The 27,460-nt window shown below is 46.7% G+C and overlaps 2 protein-coding genes across 3 annotated transcripts in view; both read left to right on the top strand.

Annotated features, from left to right (window-relative positions):
- Nucleotides 1–16,250, top strand: part of IRAK2 (interleukin 1 receptor associated kinase 2) — an 83,179-nt gene extending 66,929 nt beyond the window's left edge. The window contains exons 11-13 of the mRNA XM_053599272.1: nucleotides 11,305–11,505; nucleotides 12,737–13,010; nucleotides 13,895–16,250. Of these exons, the coding sequence (XP_053455247.1) occupies nucleotides 11,305–11,505; nucleotides 12,737–13,010; nucleotides 13,895–14,013 (594 nt within the window). The 3' untranslated portion in view covers nucleotides 14,014–16,250. The remainder of the gene's footprint in view (nucleotides 1–11,304; nucleotides 11,506–12,736; nucleotides 13,011–13,894) is intronic.
- A 5,035-nt stretch (nucleotides 16,251–21,285) lies between these two features.
- TATDN2 (TatD DNase domain containing 2) overlaps nucleotides 21,286–27,460 on the top strand; it is a 46,199-nt gene continuing 40,024 nt past the window's right edge. The window contains exons 1-2 of one of the 2 annotated variants that reach the window (XR_008381828.1): nucleotides 21,286–21,902; nucleotides 22,034–22,447. Coding sequence is in view for 1 of the 2 variants with exons in the window: in XM_053600169.1 (XP_053456144.1) it covers nucleotides 22,040–22,447 (408 nt within the window). In the remaining variant the exon portion in view is untranslated. The remainder of the gene's footprint in view (nucleotides 21,903–22,033; nucleotides 22,448–27,460) is intronic. The other variant, XM_053600169.1, reaches the window with a different exon arrangement.

Here is a 27,460-nt window from a genome sequence, read left to right as displayed (position 1 = left end):
CATTCTGCACCTGTTGAGCACCCAACACCATATGTTGTGAAGGTCGGTTTGGGCAGCTCTAATATGGGCCATTTGGGGTGGTTTCTCCTCTCCTGACTTTTCTAAGGATGCGTTCCCCAGCAGTCTTCTGGGGGTTCCTGAATGAATGTCAGAGGAGAAGAAGGCTTTGAAGCACTGCTAAAGAATTTTCTGAAAGGTTTGTTATTGTTATTGTTGTTGTTGAATGAGATAGAGTCTCATTCTATAACCCTGAGTAGAGTGCCATGGTGTCACAGCTCATGGCAACCTCAAAGTCTTTGGCTGAAGTGATCCTCTTGCTTCAGCCTTCCAAGTAGCTGGGACTACAGATACCCACCACAATGCCCAGCTATTTTTAAAGACGGGGTCTCACTCTTGCTCAGACTGGTCTTGACCTCCTGAGCTCAAGCGATCCACCTGCCTCAGCCTCTCAGAGTGCTAGGATTATAGGCATGAGCCACTGTCTTTGGTTAATGATTTCTAAAGATGTGGAAGATTTTTTTTTTGATCTAATTTTTCCTTCTTCCCCTAGACTCAGATATGATCTTTAACCATGTCTTATTGTGGTACAGATAGTCTGATGGGTAATCAAGACTTGAGTCTGACAGGAAAGCTTGCTGATACTTCCCGTTGTCTGGGGTGAAGGGAGCAAGCCTGTCCCCAGCCTTGGGAAGGTGTTCATTGCCGCAGTGTTTCTCGAGGGCATTTGGTGGTTTCCATAAAAATGAAAAATGCATGTGCCCTCTGATGCAGCAATTTCACTGTATACTAGAAAAACGTCACACAAGTGAGGAAAGACAGATGGGCAACGATGTTTGGTGTGGCATTGTTTACGATGGTAAAGCACTGCAGACAAATGAGATACCAGTGGTGAAGTGGTTAAAGAAATTATGGTACAGGGCACCAGGGCGAGTGAGAGCCGGATGGGCACTGGGCGACTCTGTGCCTCGCTGAGGAAGAATAACTAAACGTGGGCAAAGGAGATCCTAAGAAGCCGAGAGGCAAAATGTCATCCTATGCAAACTTGTCGGGAGGAGCACAAGAAGAAGCACCCAGATGCTTCAGTCAACTTCTCAGAGTTTTCTAAGAAGTGCTCAGAGAGGTGGAAAGACCATGTCTGCTAAAGAGAAAGGAAAATTTGAAGATACGACAGAGGCGGACAAGGCCCGTTATGAAAGAGAAATGAAAACCTATATCCCGGGCAGCACCTGTGGCTCCGTCGGTAGGGCACCGGCCCCATATACCGAGGGTGGCGGGTTCAAGCCCGGCCTCGGCCAAACTGTAACCAAAAAATAGCTGGGCATTGTGGCGGGCGCCTGTAGTCCCAGCTGCTCGGGAGGCTGAGGCAAGAGAATCGCTTGAGCCCAGGAGTTGGAGGTTGCTGTGAGCTGTGTGACGCTATGGCACTCTACCGAGGGCCATAAAGTGAGACTCTGTCTCTACAAAAAAAAAAAAAAAAAAAGAAAACCTATATCCCTCCTTTAGGGGAAACAAAAAAGAAGTTCAAGGATCCCAATGCACCCAAGAGGCCTCCTTCAGCCTTTTTCTTGTTCTGTTCTGATTATCGCCCAAAAATCAAAGGAGAACATCCTGGCCTATCCATTGGTGATGTTGCAAAGAAGCTGGGAAAGATGTGGAATAACACTGCTGGGGATGACAAGTAGCCTGATGAAAAGAAGGCCGTAAAGCTGAAGGAAAAATATGAAAAGGATATTGCTGCATACAGAGCTGAAGGAAAGCCTGATGCAGCGAAAAAGGGAGTCGACAAGGCTGAAAAAAGCAAGAAAAAGAAGGAAGAGGAGGAAGATGAAGAGGCTGGGGAAGATGAAGATGAGGAAGATGAAGAGAAGGAGGAAAATGGAGATGATGATGAATAAGTTGGTTCTAGTGCAGTTTTTTTTCTTGTCTTAACCCCTCCGTACACAACTCACTCCTTTTAAAGAAAAAAATTGAAATGTAAGGCTGTGTAAGATTTGTTTTTATACTGTACAGAGTCTTTTTTTGTATAGTTAACACACTACCGAAAATGTCTTTAGATAGCCCTGTCCTGGTGGTATTTTCACCAGCCACTAACCTTGCCTGGTACAGTCTGGGGGTTGTAAATTGGCATGGAAATGTAAAGCAGGTTCTTGTTGGTGCACAGCACAAATTAGTTACATATGGGGGTGGTAGTTATTCATCTTCAGTTGTCTCTGATGCAGCTTATACAAAATGATTGTTCTGTTAACTGAATACCACTCTGTAAATGCAACAAAAAAAGTTGCAGCTGCGCGGCACCTGTGGCTCAAGGAGTAGGGTGCCGGCCCCATATACTGCAGGTGGTGGGTTCAAAACCTGGCCCCAGACCAAAATAATTGCAAAAAAAAAAAAGTTGCAGCTGTTTTGTTGACATCCTGAATACTTGTAAGTAAATACAATTTTTTTATTAAAAAAAAGAAATTATGGTACAATTATACATTTCATGGAATATATGAAGTTATTTATAAATAAGTTTAGAAATATAAATTTATAATTTCTTTTGAGACAGAGTCTCAAGCTGTCACCCCTAGGTAGAGTGGTGTAGTGTCATAGCTCACAGCAATCTCCAACTCTTGGGTTCAAGCAATCGTCTTGGCTCAGTTTTTCTATTTTTAGTAGAGATGGGATCTCACTTTCTGCTCAGGCTGGTCTCAAACTCATGAGCGCAAGCAATCCACCTGCCTTGGCCTCCCAGAGTGCCAGGATTACAAGTGTGAGCCACGGGGCGGTGCCTGTGGCTCAGTCGGTAAGGCGCCGGCCCCGTATACCGAGGGCGGCGGGTTCAAACCCGGCCCCGGCCAAACTGCAACCAAAAAATAGCTGGGCGTTGTGGCGGCGCCTGTAGTCCCAGCTACTCGGGAGGCTGAGGCAAGAGAATCGCTTGAGCCCAGGAGTTGGAGGTTGCTGTGAGCCGTGTGACGCCACCGCACTCTACCGAGGGCCACTTCACCTGGCTAAATTTATAAATATTTATAAATAATGAGGATAAATTATGTAATATGATAGATTTTGCCACATATGTGTATCTCTGAAACCATCATTAAATCAAAATAATAAACATGCTGGGTGCAGTCACAGACACTTATAATTCCAGCTGTTTGGAAGGCCAAGGTGGGAAGATCACTTAATTCCAAAAGATCAAGGTTACAATGGGCTACAGTCACACCACTGCACTCCAGCCTGGACAACACAGCAAGACCCCATCTCTTAATTAAGGAACAGGGATATCAAGATCCACCATCCCCAGAAGTAAGCTCTCTACCCTCCTGGCCCTGCCACCCCACTTCCTTTGTCTTTGACCTACTGTCTGTCACTATTCAAAGGCTTACATTGTATGGAGCTTCCTAGAAATGAAACCATACACTGTGAGTCCTTTTGTCTGGCCTTTTCCTCTCAGCATAGTTATATGTTCTAAGATTGATCCACATGCTTTGTGTATGGAAGTGGCTCACCTCTGTCCTTGCTGAGTGGTGTTACACTGTGTGGATGTGCTGAAGTTTGTCCATTCACCCAGTTTTTGACCATTACAAATTAAGCTGCTAGACCCCTCTGTGTGTGGGTCTCTGTATGGACGTATGCTTTCATTTCTTCTGAAATGTATAACTCAAACTTCTGAGGTGTACAGAATGGCATGTGTCTTGACAAATGTACACAATATGTGACCACCTCCACAATTAAGACAGATGATAGTGCCAGCCAGGTATGTGATCATGCCTGTAATCAATCCCAGGACTTTGGGAGGCTGTGGCAGCAGGATAGTTTGAAGCCAGGACAATGCCCAGCTATTTTTTGGTTGCAGCCGTCATTGTTGTTTGGTGGCCTGGGCTGGATTCAAACCCGCCAGCTCAGGTGTATGTGGCTGGCACCTTAGCGGCTTGAGCCATAGGTGCTGAGCCCAGTTATTTTCTTAATACTCATTCCATATTTAGATTTCCTAAATTTTATTGAAAGTTGCTTTATAAAGATGGGTTTTTTCCTTTTTAGAAATAGGGTCTTGGGATGGGGGCAAGACATGATTGCAAGAGGGACTTTACCTAACAATTGCAATCAGTGTAACCTGGCTTATTGTACCCTCAATGAATCCCCAACAATAAAAAAAAAAAAAAAAGAAATAGGGTCTTGGGGTGGCGCCTGTAGCTCAGTTGGTAGGGCGCCAGCCCCATATACCGAGGGTTACGGGTTCAGGCCCAGTCCTGGCCAAACTGCAACCAAAAAATACCCGGGCTTTGTGGTGGGCGCCTACTAGTCCCAGCTACTCGGGAGGCTGAGGCAAGAGAATCGCTTAAGCCCAGGAGTTGGAGGTTGCTGTGAGCTGTGTGAGGCTCTCTACCGAGGGCCATAAAGTGAGAGACTGTCTCTACAAAAAAAATAAAAAAGAAATAGGGTCTTGCTCTGTCACCCAGACTAGAGTACAGTGGTGTGATCATAGCTCACTGCAACCTCAAACTCTGGGCTTAAGTGATCCTCCCATTTCAATCTCCTGAGTAGCTGAGACTATAGGTGTGTTCTAATTTTTATTTTTATTTTTTTATTTTTTATTTTTTTTTTTGGTTTTTGGCCGGGGCTGGGTTTGAACCCGCCACCTCCGGCATATGGGACTGGCACTCTACCCCTTGAGCCACAGGCGCCACCCTGTGTTCTAATTTTTAGAAAATTTTTTTGTAGAGATGGAATTTCACTATCACTGCACTTTTTTTTTTTGCGACAGAGTCTCACTTTGTCTCATCCTGGTAGAGTGCCGTGGTGTCATAGCTCACAGGAACCTCAGACTCTTGGGCTCAAGTGATTCTCTTGCCTAAGTCTCCCAAGTAACTGGGACTACAGGCACCAGCCACAATGCCCAGCTATTTTTAGAGATGGGGTCTTTCTCTTGCTCAGGGTGGTCTCGAACTCATGAGCTCAGGCATCCGCCCGCCTCAGCTTCCCAGAGTTGTCATTGCACTTTTGCATAAAGTGAGTCATTTGTCTCATATTCTGGGTTTTGCTGATTACATCTTTGTGGTATCCTTCACTTGTTTCTCTGTTCCTCATATTTTCTGTATTCTGGCAGTTAGCATTTGAGACTTATTTAAGTTCACAGTCAGGCTTTTGTCTTTTTATTTTTAAAGAGACAAGAGTTTCACTTTGTCACCCTCTGTAGAGTGCTATAGTGTCAACAGCTCACAGCAACCTCCAACTCTTGGGCTTAGGAAATTCTCTTGCCTCAGCCTTCCGAGTAGCTGGGATTATAGGCGCCCGCCACAACTCCCAGCTACTTTTCCCCCATTTTAATTTTCCATTCTTCTGCCAAGAAAAAAATTAAATTTCAAGTTATTTAAAGCCGAGACACACTTCCATGATCAGCTAGGTTATGGAAACGTTGGTGGCTTTATTTTTCTTGCTGTGTAAACAGATCCAGGCCCTAGAAAGATTGGACCAGGTTATAATTGTTTTTGAAAGTATGCGGCCAGGTGTAGTGGCTCATGCCCTTAATCCTAGCACTATGGGAGGCCAAGGCAGCTGGATTATTGCCTGAGCTCAGGAGTTCCAGACTAGCCTAAACAATAGTGAGACCCCATCTCTACTAAAAGTAGAAAATCTAGCTGGGCTGGAGACAGGTGCCTATAGTCCCAGCTACTTGGGAGGCTGAGACAAGAGGACCTCTTGAGCCTAGGAGTTTGATTTGCTGTTGGTGTGATGCCACGGCATCACTCAACTCAGGGTGACGGAGTGAGACTCTGTCTCAAAAAAAAAAAAAAAAAAAAAATTGTGCTGCCCAAATGGATGGCCTGTTATAAAGTAGGTAACAAAGTAAGGAGAAGGGTAAGGGATGGACATTTTCTTTTCTTATTTTTTAATTTTTTTTTGTAGAGACAGAGTCTCACATTACTGCCTTCAGTAGAGTGCCATGATGTCATAGGACTCACAGCAACCTCTAGCTCTTGGGCTTCCGTGATTCTCCTGCCTCAGCCTCCCGAGCAGCTGGGACTACAGGTGCCCGCCACAACGCCCGGCTGTTTTTTGGTTGTAGTTCAGCCGGGGCTGGGTTTGAACCCACCACCCTCGGTATATGGGGCCGGTGCTCTACTCACTGAGCCACAGTTGCCACCCTTTTTTTTTTTTTTGAGACAGTCTCACTATGTCACCCTTGGTAGTGCCGTGGTAGCACAGCTCAAAGCAACTTCAAACTTTTGGGCTTAAGTGATTCTCTTGCCTCAGCCTCCTACTAGTTGGGACTACAGGCACCCACCACAACGCCTAGCTATTTTTTTGTTATAGTTGTCATTGTTGTTTAGCTGGCCCTGGCTAGGTTCCAACCCACCATCCCTGGTGTATGTGGCTGGCACCCTAACCACTGAGCTACGAGTGCCGAGCCTCTTTTTTTTTTCCTTCTTTCGAGACAAAATCCCAAGCTTTTGCCCTCGGTAGAGTATTGTGCGATCCTCTTGCCTCAGTTTTTCTATTTTTTAGTAGAGACAGGGTCTCGCTCTTGCTCAGGCTGGTTTGGAACTTGTGAGCTCAGGCAATTCACCCACCTCTGTCTCCCAGAGTATTAGGATTATAGGTGCGAGCCACCTTGCCTGGCCAGGACATTTTCTTACAGAAAAAAAAAAAAAATGGCATTTCTAAATAGTCCCAGTCATAGATTTTTCCCAAAATGGTTAGAGGAGGGGGTATAATCTCAACATGAGCTTCAAAGTACTATCTCTGAAGTGCTGGTGGTTGCTTTGTCAAGCAGGGGGGTTTCTGAGGAAGGAGGTGGCTAAGGGAAATGGAAATGGAAAATCTGTTGCCCAGTGGGTGTGGAAGTGGACTGAAGCTTTCTGGTGCCGAGTACTCTAAGAAGTTTCTTCTAGAACAGACAACTGGATGTGTCCTCTCACTTCAGCAAAGAAGTTATTTTAATTAATTAATTAATTATTTTGAGACAGCGTCTCACTTTGTTGCCCTTGGCTCACAGCAACCTCAAACTCCTGGGCTCAAGAGATCCTCTTGCCTCAGCCTCTTGACTGCGTAGCTGGGACTACAGGCGTCTACCGCAATGCTAAGCTGTTTTTAGAGATGGGGTCTCAGGCTGGTCTCAAACTCCTGAGCTCTAGCAATCCACCCACCTCGGCCTCCCAAATGCTAGGATCACAGCCACTGCACCCAGCCCTAGAAGTTATTTTGAAAAGCAATTGGGAAGTTCCTCCTCTACCTCACAGGGGAAAAGGCTCAGGGAAAGGGCCTTCTCGGTCATTATTCTTGAAGGTTGGACACTCCATGGAAGTGGACCAATGCTGCCACCACCAGGGCATGGAAAATCTGATGAGGCTGGACTGTATGTCACGTTTTCTAGGAAAGAATTGCACAAGAATTCACACAGCATAAAGGCCAGCTCCAGTGGTGCACATCATAGCCATGAGGGAGAACCAGTCCTCCTGCCCATTTTGATGGCCTTGACAGACCCCTTGGTGATAGTAGAGCATGTGATGGGCACCACCCTGCTCCAACCAAGTCCCAGGAACACTCCTGCTGCCTGTCAGTGCTCAAGAGTGGTAAACTGTTCCCACTGTGCCACAAGGAAGCAGAAATGCCCAGGACACAGGCAAGGGGGAGATAGGTGAGCCTCGGCTGTGGGGGGCAGAGGAAGGAATGAGAGAGCCAGGGGGCAGAGCTTCCTCTGATCAGTAGGGGATCCCTGCAGAATTCAGTTCGGAAAAGTCCAAGACACTTTCTCTGAATGCAACATACAGTGTGGAAAAGCCAGGAGAAGCTGAGGCAGAACACTGCACACGAAAAGGACATCTTCGAAACCACCTTCTCCTACAGAGGGGCCGGGAAATATATATTCGGTCTGAGCACGGTCTAGATTCCTGAAAGAAAAACAGCAAGCAGATGGGTCCAGCAAGCACCTGGTGGTGCCAGCCAGATGTCTTCCCACAAGGATCTGCTGTGCCACAGGGCAATGGGGCTCCCGTCACCTTCCTCATCCACAGAGCCTGAAGGAATGTGTTCTGTGGCAATGGAACTTCAGCCACTCAGGCAGCACATCATAGAGATGCCCTCCCCGACGTCCCTCCCAGACCTTGTAGACAAACTCCTCCCTCTTCTCCAGCAGACAGGAGGCTTGCAGGGGAAGCCTCGGGACCTACCTGCTCCTCTTCCTCCTCAGGCACTGGCATGTTTGCTCATCTTTAGCTTTGGTGGGGTTGGAGATTACCCATTTGTCCTTCTTTTCTAACAGGGGTCCCAATGCAGCCAGTTCCATATTTTGGTTTCCCTGTTCTTGGCAGGAGCCCCGTTGCCCTGTGGCTCTGCAGATCCTTGTGGGAAGACATCTGGCTGGCACCTGAATACCTTGCAGCTTCACCCTAGGAAAAGATTGGGATCTCTCAGCTGTGGGGGTTAGAGATCTCCCTGTGAGGGGAGACAAGCTGGGTGGGCAGACTCTGCTGGGCCTTGGGCGGCCTGTGTTCAAGCTGCCCATATCTTCATCGCCCCCAAGGGGTGCATGACCGCACCCTCTGTGTCTTCTCGTGCGGGTTGCCCGATGAGATCCATCATTTCATTAGGGGCAGTAAAATGGTCAGCTGCTGCTACTTCTATCATTCCTTCCGGGCACTCGCTTTTAACAGTTTCTAATTCTGGTTCAGATGGTAGTAACCAATGTACCTGTATATAATATGCTTTGTTATTTATTGATTTATCAATGTTAAATACCATTATACTCTTTAAAAAGAGAAACATGTAAAAGGCAGAGCTGGCGGCGCCTGTAGCTCAGTGGATAGGGAGCCGGCCACTTACACTGAGGCTGCTGGGTTCCAACCCGGCCCGGGCCAGCTAAAAACAGCAATGACAATGGCAACAATAACAAAAATAAATAAATAAATAGCCAGGTGTTGTGGCGGGCGCCTATGGTCCCAGCTACTTGGGAGGCTGAGGCAAGAGAATCCATTGAGCCCAAGAGTTTGAGGTTGCTGTGAGCTGTGACGCCATGGTACTCTACCCAGGGCGACAGCTTGAGACTCTGTCTCAAAAAAAAAAAAAGGCAGAGCTCATGCAAGACAATTATTAGAGATATGACCCTTGCCCACTAGGTTTATTTTTATTTGATTTAGTAATTTACAAATGTGACAATATAAAACATTATATATTTTATGATATAAATTACGAAATATAGGTAATTTTTATGATATAAATTACGATATACATATAACATTATTTAGGTTGAGCACCGTGGCTCATGCCTGTAATCCTAGCATTTTGGGAGGCAGAGAGGATTGCTTGAGCCCAGGAGTTCAAGACCAGCCTGGGCAAAGTTGTGAGACCCTATCTCTACAAAAAAATAAGCCAGGTATGGTGGCATGTGCCTGTAATCCTGGCTACTTAGGAGGTTGATGCAGGAATATCACTCGAACCTAGGAATCTGAGGCTCCATTAAGCTATGAGCATGTCACTGTACTCCAGCCTGGGTGACAGATGACAGAGCATGACACATCTCTAAAAAAATAATAATAAAAGTATGTATATACAGTAGAACCTCTGTGTAACAAAGTGGTCAACAGGGCAGTGCCTGTGGCTCTGTGAGTAGGGCGCTGGCCTCATATCCCCAGGGTGATGGGTTCGAACCCGGCCCCGGCCAAATTGAAAAAACAAAAAAACAAACCAAAAAAAAAAAAAAAGTGGTCAACATAAGAAACTAGGCCTACTGTGCTGATCCATACATGTGGTGCTTATCTCATCTATAAAAATTAGGTCAACTTGAGGAGGGGTCAATATAGGGAGGTGATTAACTTTAGAGGTTCTACTGTAATATATGATGTATAAACGACAAATACAATATGTATGAAACATTTGTACGTAAATATTATTTATACAAATAGACCATACGTGTAAATGTTAGTACAATGATAAATAGATTAATGCTAGTTAAATAACTATGCTTACAAATCAATAGTACTGCTTATGCACAATTACCTTAGTTTTTTTTTGAGACAAAGTCTCCCTATGTCGTCCACGGTAGAGTGCTGTGCCATCACAGCTCACAGCAACCTCAAACTCTTAGGCTTAAGTGATTCTCTTGCCTCAGTCTCCCGAGTAGCTGGGACTACAGGTGTCTGCCACAACGCCCGGCTGTTTTTTTGTTGCAGTTCGGCCGCGGCTGGCTTTGAAACCACCACCCTTGGTATATGGGTCCGGCGCCCTACTCACTGAGCCACAGGCGCTGCCCTTTTTTTTTTAGACAAAGTCTTACTTTGTTGCCCTCGGTAGAGTGCTGTGTTGTCACAGCTCACAGCAACTTCAAACTCTTGGGTTCAGGTGATCCCCTTACCTCAGCCTCCTGAGTAGCTGGGACTATAGGCACCTACCACAACCCCTGGCTATGTTTAGGATGGGGTCTTGCTCTGGTTCATGGTGGTCTCGAACTCATGAACTCAGGCGATGTGCCTGCCTCGGCCTCCTAGAGTGCTAGGATTACAAGCGTGAGCCACAGCGCCCAGCCTTACTTTAATTTCTTTATATTTAATCAATATAAGTACTTAATACAATATATTTGTAACATATGTGCAAATATGTAGGTATATACCATGTTACACATGAGATATGTAACATAATATTTATATTAACTAAATATACTTCTATATTTGTAAAGAGATATTATTTATATGGTATGTCTTCAGTTGTATACATTATTCACAATCCTGAACTTTATGTAGTAAAAAATATTGTACAATATATACTATGTAAATACAAAATATGTAAAAAGTATAGACATGTTATTTATATGGTGGATCTCCTGTTTTTTATATATATATATACATATATATATGTATGATCAGAGTCCTACATTTGAAAATGCTGGTATCATAAGAGATTTCCTATATAATTGTTAACAAAATGATATTATTAGTTTAAGTAAGATGCTCAGCATGTGGTAAGAGCCATGTAAATGATAGGCTGCTGTAATTATTATTTATTATCACTGATAGGCTATTGAATGCTTTTTCTGTGTCAGGTGTCCCCTCTGCTTTAGGTTCATTGTTCCGTTTAATGTTTGTCTTAGTCCCAGGAGTAGGTGTTTTGAAGCAACTGCCTGTGTTTGTGGTGTGCGTACACTATGGTATGTCCTGTGCTTGTAGGAAATTGAGTAATTCTCCAGTCGTTAGGTGTTTTATTTGTTTCTGGGACCCTTGCATTTATTTATAAAATATCCTTTTGGGTTTCTGATCCTGGAGGAGGGTAGGGCACATGGCCCCTCGTTCCCCTGCAGCTCACACGGGGGCATTTCTACTCTTCTTCCTGCAGAAAGATTTACTCCTCAGTGAAATTCCAAGCAACACTGCCTCGCTCTGCTCCAGGAGGACCGGTGTGGAGAAGGTGATGGCACAGGAGATCTGCCAGAAATACCTGGAAAGGAGAGCAGGGGAGCTACCCGAGGACTGCGCCGAGGCTTTGGCCGTGGCCGCCTGCCTCTGCCTACGGAGGCGCAATGCCAGCCTGGAGGAGGTAAGCCTCACTCTGCCAGCCTGGAGGAGGTAAGCCTCACTCTCGGCAGGGCTTTGCTACCCAGGGGCCGCCAGAGCCTGGCCCTTTACCAAGACATGACTTTGTAAACCAGAGCTGTGTTTGAGTACAAGCAGCAGGACTTACTGGAACTCATGTTGGCAAAGGGGGTGGCACATGGGTAACAGGGAACCGAGCGCACGTGTTGCTGGGCCTGGAGCAGCACAGCACCAGCCCCTCAGATGTTTTTTTTTTTTTTTTTTGGTAGAGACAGAGTCTCACTGTACCGCCCTCGGGTAGAGTGCCGTGGCATCACACAGCTCACAGCACTGCCGTGGCGTCACACAGCTTAAGCCCTCCAACTCCTGGGCTTAAGCGATTCTCTTGCCTCAGCCTCCCGAGTAGCTGGGACTACAGGCGCCCGCCACAACGCCTGGCTATTTTTTGGTTGCAGTTTGGCCGGGGCTGGGTTTGAACCCGCCACCCTCGGCATATGGGGCCGGCGCCCTACTCACTGAACCACAGGCGCCGCCCATCAGCCCCTCAGATGTTAACAGAACTCTGCTCACTCCAGTCTGCTTCCTCCTTTTTCTTCTCTCTGTGGGCCCCCTTTCTCTTTGCCTCCATTCTCTTGGTGAGAGAACATGGCCACCTCTGTTTGCATGTTATAGTTCTGTCCTCACTGAGAGACCAAGTTTCTATATCCTAATTCTGACCTATCAGGGAGAATCTGATTGGTCTAACGTGGGTCAAGTGTCTACCCAGGTAAGGGGGCGCGGGTCCAGTATATAAACCTGGGGGTTCTTTGCTCAATAAGCTCTAGGTAGAAAAATCCTAGGGAAGAATTCTGATGGGTCACATGCCCAAACCTGGACTAATCATTATGGCCAAAGGAATGGGGTTGTATGATTGGCCCATCTGGGGTCATGTGATCTCATCTATGGTCCAGCTGGGTGGGGGGCAAGTTCAGATCTTTTCAATGGAAGGATGCTGTTTTTCCAAAGCACTCAGCACTTGATTCTTTTTTTTTTTTTTGTAGTTTTGGCCAGGGCTGGGCTTGAACCCGCCACCCCGGTATATGGGACCAGTGCCCTACTCCTTGAACCATAGGTGCCACCCCAGCATTTGATTCTTTTGTGTCTGTCTCTCTTTCTTCTGTGGCCTGGGAGACCAGGCATTAGATTTTTTATTTCAGGAGTTCCTGATGAGCATCCTTGTTCCTTTCTTCCCCAAGGTGTGTGGCTCTGTGGCTGTCGTGGAAGAGCGGCTCCGAGGTCAGGAGACATCACACCCTTGGCGTGAGCTTTCTGAGGGCATAGGCTCTTCCTCCAACACCCCAGAGGAAACAGATGATGTTGACAATTCCAGCCTTGATGCTGCTTCCTCTGTGGGGGTAGCATCCTGGGCAGGAGCTGCTGCCTCGTTTCTCCCCACAGAAAATGAGGAAGGAAGGCTGCAGGCCGATTCCTCCTATGTGGCCTCAGCCAGTCCGGAGCCTCCCCGGGATGGTAAGCCATGGAGGTCAGAGTGCTTCTACATGCCCACATGTGTCTTCAGCCTATCGTTTATTCCATTTATCCTTCCTGATGCCTTTATCCACTGTCATTTTGTTATTCAGCTATTCACCAACAGCTGATTATACAAAAAGAGACCTGTGAGTCATCTGTGACACCTTCTCTTCTCTGTCCTCCATGTCTACTCAGTCACCCAGTACCATCCATTGGCCTCCCAAATCTTTCTCACCTCCATCTCCATCTGCTTTGTCCCCTTCTCTGAGCTTCTGGCCATTTGCTGGGATAACTATACAGCCTCTCTGCCTCCTCCATCCACCCGAGCCCCTCCCTCACCAGTGATTTCTCCAGGAGCCAGCCAAAGTGGCTTTTTAAAAACATAGTACGTGCCACCCCTGGTTTAAAGTCTTCATTGCTTTTAGGGACCAAGTCAGGGCCCTGTGTGGTCTGTCCCTGCCCACCCCTCCATCCTCACTTCACAGCACAAACCCTATCCTTGCCAACCACTCCTAAAGATATCTTTCATTTCTGCCGCTCAGGTGCAAACACACCAGATTTCCTTCTTAGATAAAATTTAGGAAGGCCTTTCCAATGAAGTGTCCCTGTCCCCTAGTAAGCATGGTTCGATAAATGTCCCAGGCTCTGGCTCTTCTCCTTCCATGGTGAGGAGGGAGGAAGGAGAGAGACAGGCTGTGAACCGTATTCGCTCCACCGTGCGGAGGAGCATGGGAGCAGGTTTGCAGGGCTTCTCTGCAAAGGCAGGAGAGATAAAAATGCTCATTACACTGGGTGTGATTCAGAAACCTTATGTAAGTGAGTCTAAGGATTATAATAGTAACTTTTGTTCAAGTCACTCATTTTTACTTTCTATTGAACATCAGCTAAAGCTAAAGATACTTCGTGGAAAATTGAGATCAATGAGGCCAAAAGGAAACTGATGGAGAATATTCTGCTCTACAAAGAGGAGAAACTGGACAGTTTCGAGCTTGTTGGCCTGTGATGAATGGAACACAGCTGAGGACCCTTGTCCATAATTGGAAAGACCAGCTTCGGATCAAGAAGGTCTGAGGCAAAAGCCAAGATCTGGCAGGAAACTCAACTTTCATTTCCCCAGAATGAGTTAGAGGAGAAGGAACCTCAGCTTTTAGAGACACAAAAATCGACAAATCCTGGATGGCGCCTGTGGCTCAAAGGAGTAGGGCGCTGGCCCCATATGCTGGAGGTGGCGGGTTTAAACTCAGCCCTGGCCATAAACTGCAAAAAAATATATATATATATACATATATATATATTGACAAATCCTCTTGTTGGTCAGAACCAGCTATGAGAGAAAACTGAAGCAGAAACTGGTTCATGGGCCTACAACATGGATGATTTTATGGTTCTGGGGAGTATGCAATGGTAACCCTCCACAGTAGATGCTGTTACCCCAGGAGCTCTTGTCCCACCACCCTGATAACTGACAGCATTCTGCAATGCCAATGGCATTTTCCAAAGTTACGATTTCTGGGTCATCTTTGCTGATAGCCACCTGCAAACTTCCATACTTTGAACAATTTTCACCTTGAGTTCCAGTGGATTTCTTTCATTAGAACTTTTTTTTTTTTTGAGACAGAGTCTCACTGTGTTGCCCCAGGCTAGAGTGATGTGGCATCACCTCAAACTCAAACTCCTGGGCTCAATCCTCCTGCCTCAGCTTCCCAAGAAGCTGGGACTATACAGGTGCTTGCTATGATGCCTGGCTAATTTTTCAATTTTTTTTTTTTTTTGTAGAGACAGAGTCTCACTTTATGGCCCTCGGTAGAGTGCCGTGGCCTCACCCAGCTCACAGCAACCTCTAACTCCTGGGCTTAAGCGATTCTCTTGCCTCAGCCTCCCGAGTAGCTGGGACTACAGGCGCCCGCCACAACACCCAGCTATTTTTTGGTTGCAGTTTGGCTGGGGCCGGGTTTGAACCCGCCACCCTCGGTATATGGGGCCGGTGCCCTACCAACTGAGCCACAGGCGCCGCCCTAATTTTTCAATTTTTAGTACAGACGGGGTTGCTTTTAAAGCTGGTCTTGAACTCCTGAGTGCAAGTGATCCTCTGCCTTGGCCTCCCAGAGTGCTAGGACTACAGGCGTGAGCCACTGCATCCCCAGTAGAGTTTTTGACTTCACTTCTTCAGGTCTCAAGTTTTTTTTTTTTTTTGTAGAGACAGAGTCTCACTGTACCGCCCTCAGGTAGAGTGCCATGGCGTCACACGGCTCACAGCAACCTCTAACTCTTGGGCTTACGCGATTCTCTTGCCTCAGCCTCCTGAGCAGCTGGGACTACAGGCGCCCGCCACAACGCCCGGCTATTTTTTTGTTGCAGTTTGGCCGGGGCTGGGTTTGAACCCGCCACCCCTGGCATATGGGGTCGGCGCCCTACTCACTGAGCCACAGGCGCCTCCCTTCAGGTCTCAAGTTTTACAAATGCCAGATACCTGGCAAAGGGCTGTCTAGGTTTTCTGCTTCCTCTTTTGGAAATCTTGCAATCTGCAGAAGTGCCTTCTCAGCACCTTTATCCTCCCATCCCACTAATGCTCGTTTTTTTTTTTTTTTGAGACAGAATCTCATTCAGTTGCCCTGGGGTTGAGTGCTATGGTGTCATAGCTCACAGCAACCTCAAATGCCTGGGCTCAAGTAATTCTCTTGTCTTAGTCTCCCCAGTAGCTGGAACTACAGGTACCCACCATAATGCTTTTTTCTTAGAGACGGGGTCTTGTTCTTGCTCAGGCTGGTCTTGAACTCCTGAGCTCAAGCAATCCACCCACCTCAGCCTTAATGGTAGGTAGTATTTGATGGGGCTTTTATCTTGAGAATGTGTGTTATTTATGGCTGGATGAACAATCAGGAGAATATGTTTCATGGCTGCTGCTGCTGCTAATTAAGTCAATCATTCAATGTCTTGGACCTCAGTTTCCTTGTAAGTAAAATAACACCTGCTCATGTTCCCTCCCTGGGCTGTTGGGAGGAACAGGTGAGACGGTGGCTATGGAAGTATTAATCCATGGAAAAATCCACTTATCCTGTTTTATAAAATAAGTAAAATGTCTTACATGTGTATTTCTGCAGTGGGTGTATTTTTGAAAAGTCATGTTGCAAATATTTTTGTGAAACATACTATTTAAAATTCACTAGGAGAAATGTCATATTTAAAATAATTCTAATATAGTGTTTTTTTCTTGTTTTTTTTTTTTGTAAAATAAAAATATGTTTGTAAACTCAATGGCTGCCTAGTATTGTAATTAGTTTTTGGTCCAGATGAATTTGTTTAGAGAAGGTGTTCCTTATCCACGAGAGGGAAATAGTGGGGTGGCCGAGAACTAGGGCCCAGCTCTGACTGTGGCTGTTAAAAGCTGGTGATATTGGGCTGAGTTAGGGAGTTACTCTGAGCCTCTGTTTCCTCACTATACAAATGGGAAGAATAAAAAGTACCTGTCTGGTAGGGTTGTTGGCAGGGGCAGGTCTGCTTATGAAAGCATTTAGCAGCCCCCAGCAAGGACAACATTGGCTTGATGTGTAACGTAGCTGAGCCAGGCTCCAGCCCAGGTGGACAGTGATCTGTGCACACAGCCCTGTCTGAAGCTCTGGTAGCTGTGAAGAGAATGTGTATCCTGTGCTCCAAACAGGACCCAGCATGTGGTGAACAGCTTATATTCAGGAGCACGATGTTTCCAAGGTTGTTTGAGCAATGGAAGGCTAACACCGGTAGGGTATCCAGACGTCCTTGAATTTCCAGACGAGGGCTTCATATATTTTTGGAGAAATCAGTGAATCTTTCTGAAAATGTGATGAAAGCACAGACTGTCTCTGCTCAGCAAGGTATAAATACATACATACTTATGACACAATTTTTTTATTTTTATTTTTGTAGAGACAGAGCCTGCCACAACACCCGGCTATATTTTTGTTGCAGTTTGGCCAAGGCCGGGTTTGAACCCGCCACCCTCGGTATATGGGGCCGGTGCCCTACCCACTGAGCCACAGGCGCCGCCCTTACAACACAATTTACACAATTCTGTCTATGCATTCCAGGGACTTAGGGTACCACGATGTCTTTTCATGGACCCCTTCCCCCAGAGGGAAGACCCGAATTTATTTAAAGTTAATAGAGTCACATGATAAAAAAATCCAAATAGTATCTTAAGGTTACATGGTAGGAAGGAAGTCATTTTCCCACTGAGATTTTAGTCTCCTAGTTCTTTCCAGAACAACCACTGTCAGTAGGTTGGGGGTGTCTTTCCAGGGATGATAATTTTTTTTTTTTTAATCTTGGTGTGCTCAACTTCATTAATCATCAAGGAAATGCAAATTAAAACCTCAATGAGGTACCACTTAACATTCACTAGGATAGCTAGTGAATCATATCCATCATATGGATAGTGCATGTAGTATATAACCAGCTCCTAGGATAGCTAGTGAACGTTAAGACAAGTGTTAAAAAAAAAAAAAGACAAGTGTTGACCAGGATTTGGAGAAATTGGAGCCCTCATATACTGGTGGTAAGGAATGTAAAATGGGGTATATGGGAGTTGCCATATGACCCAGCAATTCCAATCCTAGGTCTCTATCCAAGAGAAATGACATACGTCCATACGAAAGTTTTCAAACCAACGTTCAAAAAAGCATTATTCATAATGCTGAGGTCCAAGACACATCTATCCAAAAATAGAAAGTAGAAACTGAGGTCCAATAAACTGAGGTCCAAGACACATCTATCCAAAAATAGAAAGTAGAAACTGAGGTCCAATAAACTGAGGTCCAAGACACATCTATCCAAAAATAGAAAGTAGAAACAACCAGAATAGCCATCAACCAGTGGGTAGATAAAACAGAGAATTAAGTATTGATATATATTACAACATAGATGAACCTTGAAAAGGTTATTCTAAGTAGAAGCCAGACACATATTGTATGATTCCATTTTTATTTTGTCAAAATGGGCAGATCTATAGAGATAGAAACTAGATTAGTGGTGGCCTAGGAAGTGTGGATGTGGGGGTTATGATAATGAGCACAAGATTTCTTTTAGGGGATGATGATAATGTTCTAAAATTTGATTATGGCAATACCTTCTTTTTGTTTTGGGATAGGGTCTTGCTCAGTCACTCCAGCTAGAGTTTAGTGGTGTCATTATAGTTTATCACAATCTGAAACTGCTGGGCTTGAGCAATCTTTCTGCGTCAGCCTCTGGAGTAGCTGAAATGGCTCATGTCACCACGCCTGGTTAACTTTTTTTTTTTTTTTTTTTGAGACAGAGTCTCACTATGTCGCTCTTGGTAGAGTGTCCTGGTATCTCAGTTCACAGCAACCTCAAACTCTTGGGCTTAGGTGATTCTCTTGCCTTAGCCGCCCAAGTAGCTGGGACTATAGGCGCCCGCCACAATGCCCAGCTATTTTTTTGTTGCAGTTGTTTACCTGGCTCTGGGCCGGGTTCAAACCTGCTGCCCTCTCCAAATTTTTTTTTTTTCCCATAGAAACAAGGTCTTTTTTTTTGGAGATGGAATCACACTCTGTTGTCAGGCTAGCATGCTGTGGCATCAGCCTAGCTCACAGCAACTTCAGATCCTGCCTTAGCCTCCTGAGTAGTTGGGACTATAGGCACCCTGCCATGACTACCAGTTAATTTTTATATTTTTGGTAGAGACCGGGTCTCACTGTTGCTCAGGCTGGTCTTGAACTCCCGAGCTCAAGTGATCCTCTCACCTTGGCCTCCCAAAAGTGCTAGGATTACAAGTATGAGCCACCATGCCCAGCGAAGACAGTCTTTTTCACTTTATCGCCCTTGGTAGAGGGCCATGGTGTCATGCAGCTCACAGTAACCTCAACTCTTGGGCTTAAGCGATTCTCTTGCCTCAGCCTCCTGAGTAGCTGGGACTACAGGCACCCGCCACAATGCCTGGCTATTTTTTGTTGCGTTTCTGGCCAGGGCCGGGTTTGAACCCGCCACCCTTGGTATTTGGGGTCCGCGCCCTACCTACTGAGCCACAGGCGCTGCCCACGCAGATAGTCTTGTTATGTTGCTAAGGCTGGTCTCAAACTCCTGGGCTCAAAGGGTCTACCTGCTTCAGCCTCTCAAAGGGTAGGATTATAGGCATGAGCCACCAAGCCTGGCCTGAATCATACACTTTAAATGGGTAAACTTTCTGGTACGTAAATTACATCTCAGCTGAACTGTTAGTAACAAACACAAAGTGGTTATCCTTAGGCATTTGAAAAAAGAAAGCCACATTTATCTTGGAGCCCTGCTCCTCTGGCCTTTATTTAGCTATCCATGGGGTAGTTCCTTCATACTCTTTTAGACTCTTTGGTTTTTCATGTTTTTCTTGTACATTGTTTAACAGTACTTTTAGATTAGATCACTTTACTTTTTATTTTTTTTTTGCTTGACATTTCATCATATGGATAGTGCATGTAGTATATAACCAGCTCCTACTGATGGATATTGAGGTTTTGTTTTTATTCCTGCTACTGCAAACAGTGCTGTCTTCCAAGGAGATTGTACCAGTTTATAGTTGTAGTGTGCATTTCCCCACATCCTTAGCTATAAAGTATATTACTACTCTTTTTGATCACTGTCAATCTAATAACTGAAAAATTACAATTTTATTTGTACTTTTTTTTGAGACAGAGCATCAAGCTGTCACCCTGGGTAGAGTGCTGTGGGGTCACAGTTCACAGCAACCTCCAACTCCTCAGCTTAAGCAATTCTCTTGCCTCCACCTCCCGGGTAGCAGGGACTACAGGTGCTTGCCACAATGCCTAGCTATTTTTTGGTTGTAGTTGTCGTTGTTTGGCAGGCCCAGGCTGGATTCCAACCCACCAGCTGGCTATGTGGCTGGCGCCTTAGCCACTTGAGCTACAGGTGACAAGCCATTATTTGTACGTTTTTTTTTTTTTTTTAGAGACAGTCTGACTTCATCACCCTCGGTAGAGTGCTGTGACATCACAGCTCACAGCAACCTCCAACTCCTGGGCTCAGGCGATCCTCTTGCCTCAGCCTCCCAAGTAGCTGGGACTACAGGCGCCCACCACAATGCCCGGTTATGTTTTTGTTGCAGTCTGGCCGGGGCTGGGCTTGAACCCGCCACCCTCCATATAAGGGGCAGGAGCCCTACGCACTGAGCCACAGGCGCTGCCTATTTGTATATATATATACATATATGTTTTATTTTGCAGTTTTTGGCCGGGGCTGGCATATGGGGCCAGCGCCCTACTCCTTTGAGCCACAGGCGCTGCCCCTATTTGTGTGTGTGTGTGTGTGTATATATATATACACTTTTTTTTTTTTGGGCCGGGGCTGGGTTTGAACCCACCACCTCCGGCATATGGGACCGGTGCCCTACTCCTTGAGCCACAGGCGCCACCCCCATTTGTATATTTTTAATAATTGAGGTGGAGTCATCTTTTCATGTTTTAGAGCCTTTGGTAATTTTTTTTTTTGAGACAGAGCCTCAAGCTGTGGCCCTGGATAGAGTGCTATGATGTCATAGCTTACAGCAACCTCAAACTCTCGGGCTTAAGCGATTCTCTTGCCTCAGTCTCCCAAGTAACAGGCGCCCGCCACAATGCCCAGCTATTGGTAATTTGTTTCTATTCATTAGTCATTTCCTTTGCCCATTTTAATACTGAATTATCTTATTGGGAGAATTTGTCCTTGGTCATATGTTAACAAATATTTTTCCTAAATTTATACCTTCTCTTTGCTATGTTTTGCAGGGTGCATAATCTACGTTTTGTCTTGTCTCTCTTTTTGTAGCTTCTAAATTCTAACTTCTAATTCTGCCCCTTTCTGGGTGTGTCACTGTGTCTTTGAGCCAGTTTCCTGCTCTATGGGGTAATGATGCTTTGTACAAGGTTTGGTGTAGGTTCAATGAGTCAATCTGGATCTGAAAGCGTCGGGTAGAGACAGGGCCAACGCCGAGCAGCAGGATGCAGCATTACGAGATACATACACCCACTAGCAGTACAAAGGGCTGGCCCGAGGAACAGCCGGTCTGGCCTCAGCTTCGCGCTCTTCCAGCTCACGTGAGTGGCTCCGCCCCGTCTGATTTCCGACTAATGGAAAAGCTTCGTGAGGCGTAGAGTCCCGCCCCCAAGCCTCCTGACCAAGAGGCGGGCTCCATCTTGCTCGGAGTCCCGCCCCTTGCCATTTCGAGCAATGGACGCCCTCCGTTTGGCGCAGGCCCCGCCCCCGCCGCGCGCCGGGCTGCGGGCCTCGGGGCTGGTTCCGGAGGGCGGACGCCGAGGAGGCTGGAGTGGTTGTAGCTCGGGCGGAGTCCGTACCGGACTGCGGGACTGGGGCGGGCAGCGAGCAGGCGGGACGGCGGGGGCAGCAGGGCCGGCGTCTGGGCCGCGGCGGCCGGGCGGGCCGAGAGTCTGTCCTGAGGCGGCCGACCGGGGCGCCGCCGGCTCCCGAGGGGCGGCTCGGGCCCCTTCCGGCCCAGCGCTGGGTGGCGGGGCGGCGGGCGCAGGGCGAGCTGCGGCGCCGGGTCCGGCCCTGCCCTCCGGCCGGCTCTAGGCGGCCAGGGCCTTCGGGCCGCGCGCCTGGCCCTAGGGCTGCGGGTCCGGCCGCCATGTGGGGACCTTAAAGCGCCTGTGGTCTTTTGAAGCGCTCTGACAGCTCTGAAGGGCTTTGTAGTCCCGGAAGCGCTTTGGCGTCCCTGAAGTAGCGCCTGCAAACTGAAGCTCCTGGGGATCTCGGAGAGCCTGCCGTGGGCTGGGAAGCCAAACCGAAGCCTTTAGTAAATTTCGAATCGATTTGACTTCTCTGAAGCGCTTTGGAATTGCAAGCTGAGTCGAAGCGCTTTGATATCTCGGAAACCTTGAGAACTGTGATGGGCAGTGGAAAGAAGAGGGAAAGGTCAGTGAGGCCAGTCCCTGACTCTGACCTTCCGCTGGCTCGCCCTCCCTAGGGGGATCGGGGTGGTGGGAATCTGAGGTGGGGCAGCCAGGAAAGGAGTTGTTGGAATCCAGGCCCCCTTTACCTTGCAGGTGCCCATGGCGTCGGAGAGGCGCAAGGTCAAGTACCACTGGAGCAGCACGTCGGAAGGGTGTCCCAGCAAGCGCAGCTGCCTCCGGGAGCCCAGTGATGTGGCCCCCTCCAGCCGGCCAGCTCGTCGTAGCTCTGTGTCGCGTTCAGGAGGGGCCGGCAGCCCCAAGTGCTTGAAAGCCCAGGAGGAGGATGATGTGGCTTGCAAGCCGCGGTTACCCTGGGGCTCATCCCGAGGGAGAAATTCCTCCTACTGTAACAATTCTTCCGGCCCAGGTGTGGGCGGGGCCGCCTCCAAAGGCTTCCTGATTCGGAGCACTCGCGGGCACCTTTCATCAAGGGGATCCCCTCTACACTCTGCCAACTCCTTTGTAGAAGAAATGGCTTCTCTAGAGGAGGAAGCCTGCAGCCTTAAGGTAGGTGGCTGCCACGCCTTGCAGTCGATGAGGCCCCTTCCACGTGGTTTGAGGTTGGAGGTGGGAATTTTGGTGGAAGGAGACTAAAAAACATCACATGCTTGAAGGTCTTTGGCATGTTCCCAAAAGTCTCCTGTACCCAAACTCGGAAGAACAAGTCTTCCAGAGGTGGCCTAAAGTTCATAGGAAGGTAGTTTTCAAACTTGGCAGCACGCTAAGCTATTTGGAAAAACGCTATGTCTGCCTCCCATCTCAGAGAAACATTTAATTGGACTAGGATGTGGACTGGGCTTCCAGATTTTTAAATGCTTCCTGGGTAGTTGTAAATGTGCTGCCAGGTTGGAGAATTTCTGCAGCAGAAGGTAGAGTGCCTGCTTAAGAGAGACAGATGTATTTAATTTGGTTGTCAGTTTAAAGAATTGTGCCTTTGTACTGTGAATCACAGAACCAAGGAACGTTGTTCTTGATGTGGTTTTTCACCAGCAAAGCCATGGTTTACAGCACACTGCTTGGTGGTGTGGGTTTTTTCTTTTCCTTTTTTTTTTTTTGAGGGTTAAATATTTAGTGCCCCAACGGAAACATGCAAGAGGGTTTCATCAGTTCTTGGGGGCAGACTGAGGAGTGCTTCACCGAGAAGGTACATTTCATCTGCACATTCAGTTAGGCTTTGAGTAAATATAGTAATTTATTGAGGGCTTAGTTTATGCCAGGCAGTGTTCTAGGTGTTTGGAATTCTCCAGTAACAAAACAAAGATCATGATCTTAGAGTTTGCATTCTAGGTTTTGGAGCTCAAGTAAGTAGTTTGGCTGTTGCGGTTAGCACTGTCAAGGTGGGTGGATTGCCTAAGCAAGAGTGAGACCTTGTCTCTACCAAATATAGAAAAACTAGCGCCTGTAGTCCTAGCTACTTGGGGGAGGGGGCTCTGAGGCAAGGGGATCATTTGCGCTTAAGAGTTTGAGGTTGCTGTTAGCTGTGATGCCATAGCACTCTACCCAGGGTGACAGTGAGACTCTGTCAAAAAAAAAAAAAAAGGCTCAGCGTCTCTAGCTCAAGCGGGTAAGGCGCTAGCCACATACACCGGAGCTGGCAGGTTCAAATCTAGCCCGGGCCTGTCAAACAACAATGACAACTACAACCAAAAAAAAAAAAAAAAAAAAAGGGCGGTGCCTGTGGCTCAAAGGAATAAGGTGCCGGCCCCATATGCTAGAGGTGGTGGGTTCAAACCCAGCCCTGGCCAAAAACTGCAAAAAAAAAAAAAAAAAATAGCTGGGTGTTGTGGTGGGTGCCTATAGTCCCAGCTACTTGGGAGGTTGAGAGACTGGGACAAGAGAATCGCTTAAGCCGAGAGTTGGAGGTTGCTGTGAGCTGTGACATCATGGTACTCTACCCAGGGTGACAGCTTGAGACTCTTGTCTCAAAAAAAAAAAAAAAAGAGTTGTTCTGCATGTGGAGGAGTGGAAGAAAAAGTCTTATTTGGGATGAGAGAGGCTGCCTTGAAAGTTATTTGACAACAGCAATAAAAACAAGCCCTAAGGAAAGTGAGTTTACATTTTTTTTTTTTAATTGCCCACAGCAACCTCCAACTCCTGGGCTCAGGTGATTCTCTTGCCTCATCCTCCTAAGTAGCTGAGACTACAGGTGCCCGACACAATGCCCGGCTTTTTTGTTGCAGCCACTCTCGATATATGGGGCCGGTGCTCTACCCACTGAGCTACAGGCGCTGCCCGGAAAGTGGCTTTACTGTTAACCTTTTCCTCAGCTATTTCTTATGTGGAGCTGAGAAAAGAAAGTGTATCTGGCTGTTTATCCTGGGGAACCTGAAGTGCTTTAGGTCTTTTTCACTGTGGATGTTGCGATCAGAACTCTTGAGGGTACATGAATTTCTTTTTTTTTTTTGTGGTTTTTGGCCAGGGCTGGGTTTGAACCCGCCACCTCTGGCATATGGGACCGGTGCCCTACTCCTTGAGCCACAGGCGTCACCCGGTACATGAATTTCTTCTTTTTTTTTTGAGACAGAGTCTCACTTTGTCACCCTTGGTAGAGTGCCATGGTGTCATAGCTCACAGCCATCTCAGACTCTTGGGCTCAAGTGATTCTCTTGCCTCAGCCTCCTGAGTAGCTGGGACTACAGGCACCTGCCACAACACCCAGTTATTTTTAGAGACGAGGTCTGGCACTGGCTCAGGCTGGTCTCAAACCTGTGGGCTCAGGCAATCCACCCGCGTCGGCCTCCCAGCGTGCTAGGATTACAGGCATTAGCCACTGGCTGGCCATACAATATAATCGTGTCATAAAGATCTTTCTTGACACAATTTCAGAGGACTTGGGTACAGTATAAAATAACATGGATTAAATTCAGCTTCACTGACAATTACAGATAAAGTGAAGCCTAGTGTAAGGAGAGGCAGGAAATTTATTTTACTTAGTCTTTCAGGTCTGCTGTATCCTTGGCTCAGGCCATTCTGGGAACTCAAGAGTTGAGGGTGTGGTCTCTAATTTGGGTGGGTCTGATTCTACTATGGACCGATCTTTCTCAGGCCACGGGGGCTTTGTTTTGCCAGTTTAATGCTTTCAACAAGCACTTGAGGGTTACTGTGTGTCAAAGCACGCTGTTGGGTCTTGGAATGATGAGACACATTCTTGGGAGCACATAGTCTGGAGGGGGTCTGGAGTGTAGTCCAGTCTGTAACTGTCCATCCTGTGGGATGCTGGGGAGCCAGGGAAGGGGCAGATTGCAGCCAGGTCTTAGTAGCCAAGGGACTTTGGTTTCTACACTGAGGGCAGTGGGCTTTATTCTAAGGGAATTTGGATTATATTCTAAGCCATTACAATGTTTATATGTGGTTCTATACAGGGGAAAGGCAGATTTGCATTGTAGAAAGATCACTCTTATTGAAGAGGATTTTGATATTTTCCTAATTGTCCATCTCTAGCAGTGCTAAAGTCTTTGCCCAGGGTGTGTGTGTCAGTTTGAAAACAAGGAACAGTACTTTACTCATCTTAATGAATTTCAAAAGACCTCTCTTACCTTTCCCCTCCATCTGTGCCTCTTCCCTACCCTCTTGCTTTGCTGTGTGGGAGCTTGTTTGTCTAACAAGTCCTAAGTCCTTTTTTTTTTTTTAAGACATAATCTCACTCTGTTGCCCAGGCTAGAGTGCTGTATGGACAGTTTAGCTCACTGCAACCTCAAATTCCTGGGTTCAAGTGATCCTCCTGCTTCAGCCTCCTGAGTAGCTGGGACTACAGGTGCCTGTCACTAGGCCTGACTAAATTTTTCTTTCTCTTCTTTTCTTTTTTTTGTTTTTGTTTGTTTGTTTGTTTGTTTGAGATACGGGTCTCCTTTCTCAAGCCGGTCTGGAACTCCTGAGCTTTGTCCTGCCTCAGCCACCCAGAGTGCTAGGATTATACTCATGAGCCACTGCACCTGGCCATAAGTACTAAATCCTGTCAGCATCCATAGCTAAGGGGCACTCAGAAAAATGCCATCTTCTCCCTCAGTTCCTTCCAGGGTACCCTCACCTCCCTTCTGTGTCTGCTCCATAAACTTTGAGGGATATGTACTTGGCTTTGTGTCCCTCTCCCCTATCCTTTAACACAGAGGCTCTGTGCTGGGTCACAAAATATTTAGAAAGTTGTTAGAGTGAGCATTTTAGAATCACTGCTGGCTGACCTCACATTGTTCCCGTCTTACCTCCAGGGCAGTTATTTGAGAGGTTTTCTCAAATTCCAACCTTACCCTGATAATCTTAGCTTGTAACCTTCATAGAGGAGGTTAACTGTATTATGAGCACTTTCAAGTTCTCTATATTTAGTCTTTATTATGACATATCTAAATTTCTACATTCAATTTAGGGAAGGAAGAATGGAAGGGAAAATTTGAGCATTTATGATGTGATAGGCCCTGATCAACTGTGATTTTTAGTGTTTTTTTTTTTTTTTTTTGAGACAGAGTCTCAAGCTTTCACCCTGGGTAGAGTGCCATAGTGTCATAGCTCACAGGAACCTCCAACTCTTGGGCTCAAGTGATCCTCTTGCCTCATTTTTTTCTATTTTTAGTAGAGACAGGGTCTCAGTTTTTTGCTCAGGATAGTCTTGAACCATGTGCTCAAGCTTTCCACCCTCCTCAGCCTCCCAGAGTGCTAGGATTATAGGCGTGAGGTGATTTTTAGTGTTTGACCTATAGAGTGTCACATCCTGAGAGTCTCATGAAATAGGTGGCATTATTTCTGCATATCAGTTAACAAATAGATTCATAACAATTAAAAAGTACTTGAGCACTTATTTTATGTGTAAGCAGTGGGAAAATGAGACTTGGAAAGGTTAAATAACCTGCTATGGCCATGTGGCTTGTAAGCAGCAGAGCTTCTGTCTGGCTTCAAAGCCAGTATGCTTTGCACTGCTGCACCTGGAAGAGGGAGGGAGCATGTGCTCTGCTCTAGCCTGGCACGTGATGGGAGGAGTGGAGAGGTGAAGGCAGCAAGATGATGAGTGCTGTGCAGGGAGATAGACCCAGATAGCTTGGCTCTCAAATGATCGTGCTTTCACAATATACCCCTTCTTGTGTCTTCTCTCTTCTCCTGGTAGATGACCAGTGCTTGGGTGGAGAGTGCTAGGGATTGGAAAATTATTTTATTTATTTTAGAGGTAGAGTCTCACTTTGTCGCCCTTGGTAGAGTGCTGTGGCGTCACAACTCAACAGCAACCTCTAGCTCTTGGGCTTAGGCGATTTTCTTGCCTCAGCCTCCTGAGTAGCTGGGACTATAGGCGCCTGCCAAATCACCTGGCTATTTTTTTGTTGGAGTTAGGCCGGGGCCGGGTTCGAACCCGCCACCCTTGGTATATGGGCCCGGCGCCCTACTCACTGAGCCACAGGCACCGCCCTGTAAAGTTATTTTATGAAAGCCAGGGACACTAAGGCTGTACTTGGCAGACTGAAAAATTTCTTGTTACAGGGCAGTGAACAGAGTACTGTACCAGGAATGTTTGAAGTATCGGAGGGTCAGTAGAATGAG

This window comes from Nycticebus coucang, chromosome 8 (assembly GCF_027406575.1).
Source record: "Nycticebus coucang isolate mNycCou1 chromosome 8, mNycCou1.pri, whole genome shotgun sequence".
Classification (NCBI taxonomy): domain Eukaryota; kingdom Metazoa; phylum Chordata; class Mammalia; order Primates; family Lorisidae; genus Nycticebus; species Nycticebus coucang.
Note: the sequence above shows the minus strand (reverse complement) of the source record. Positions and strands in the feature narration are given on the sequence as shown.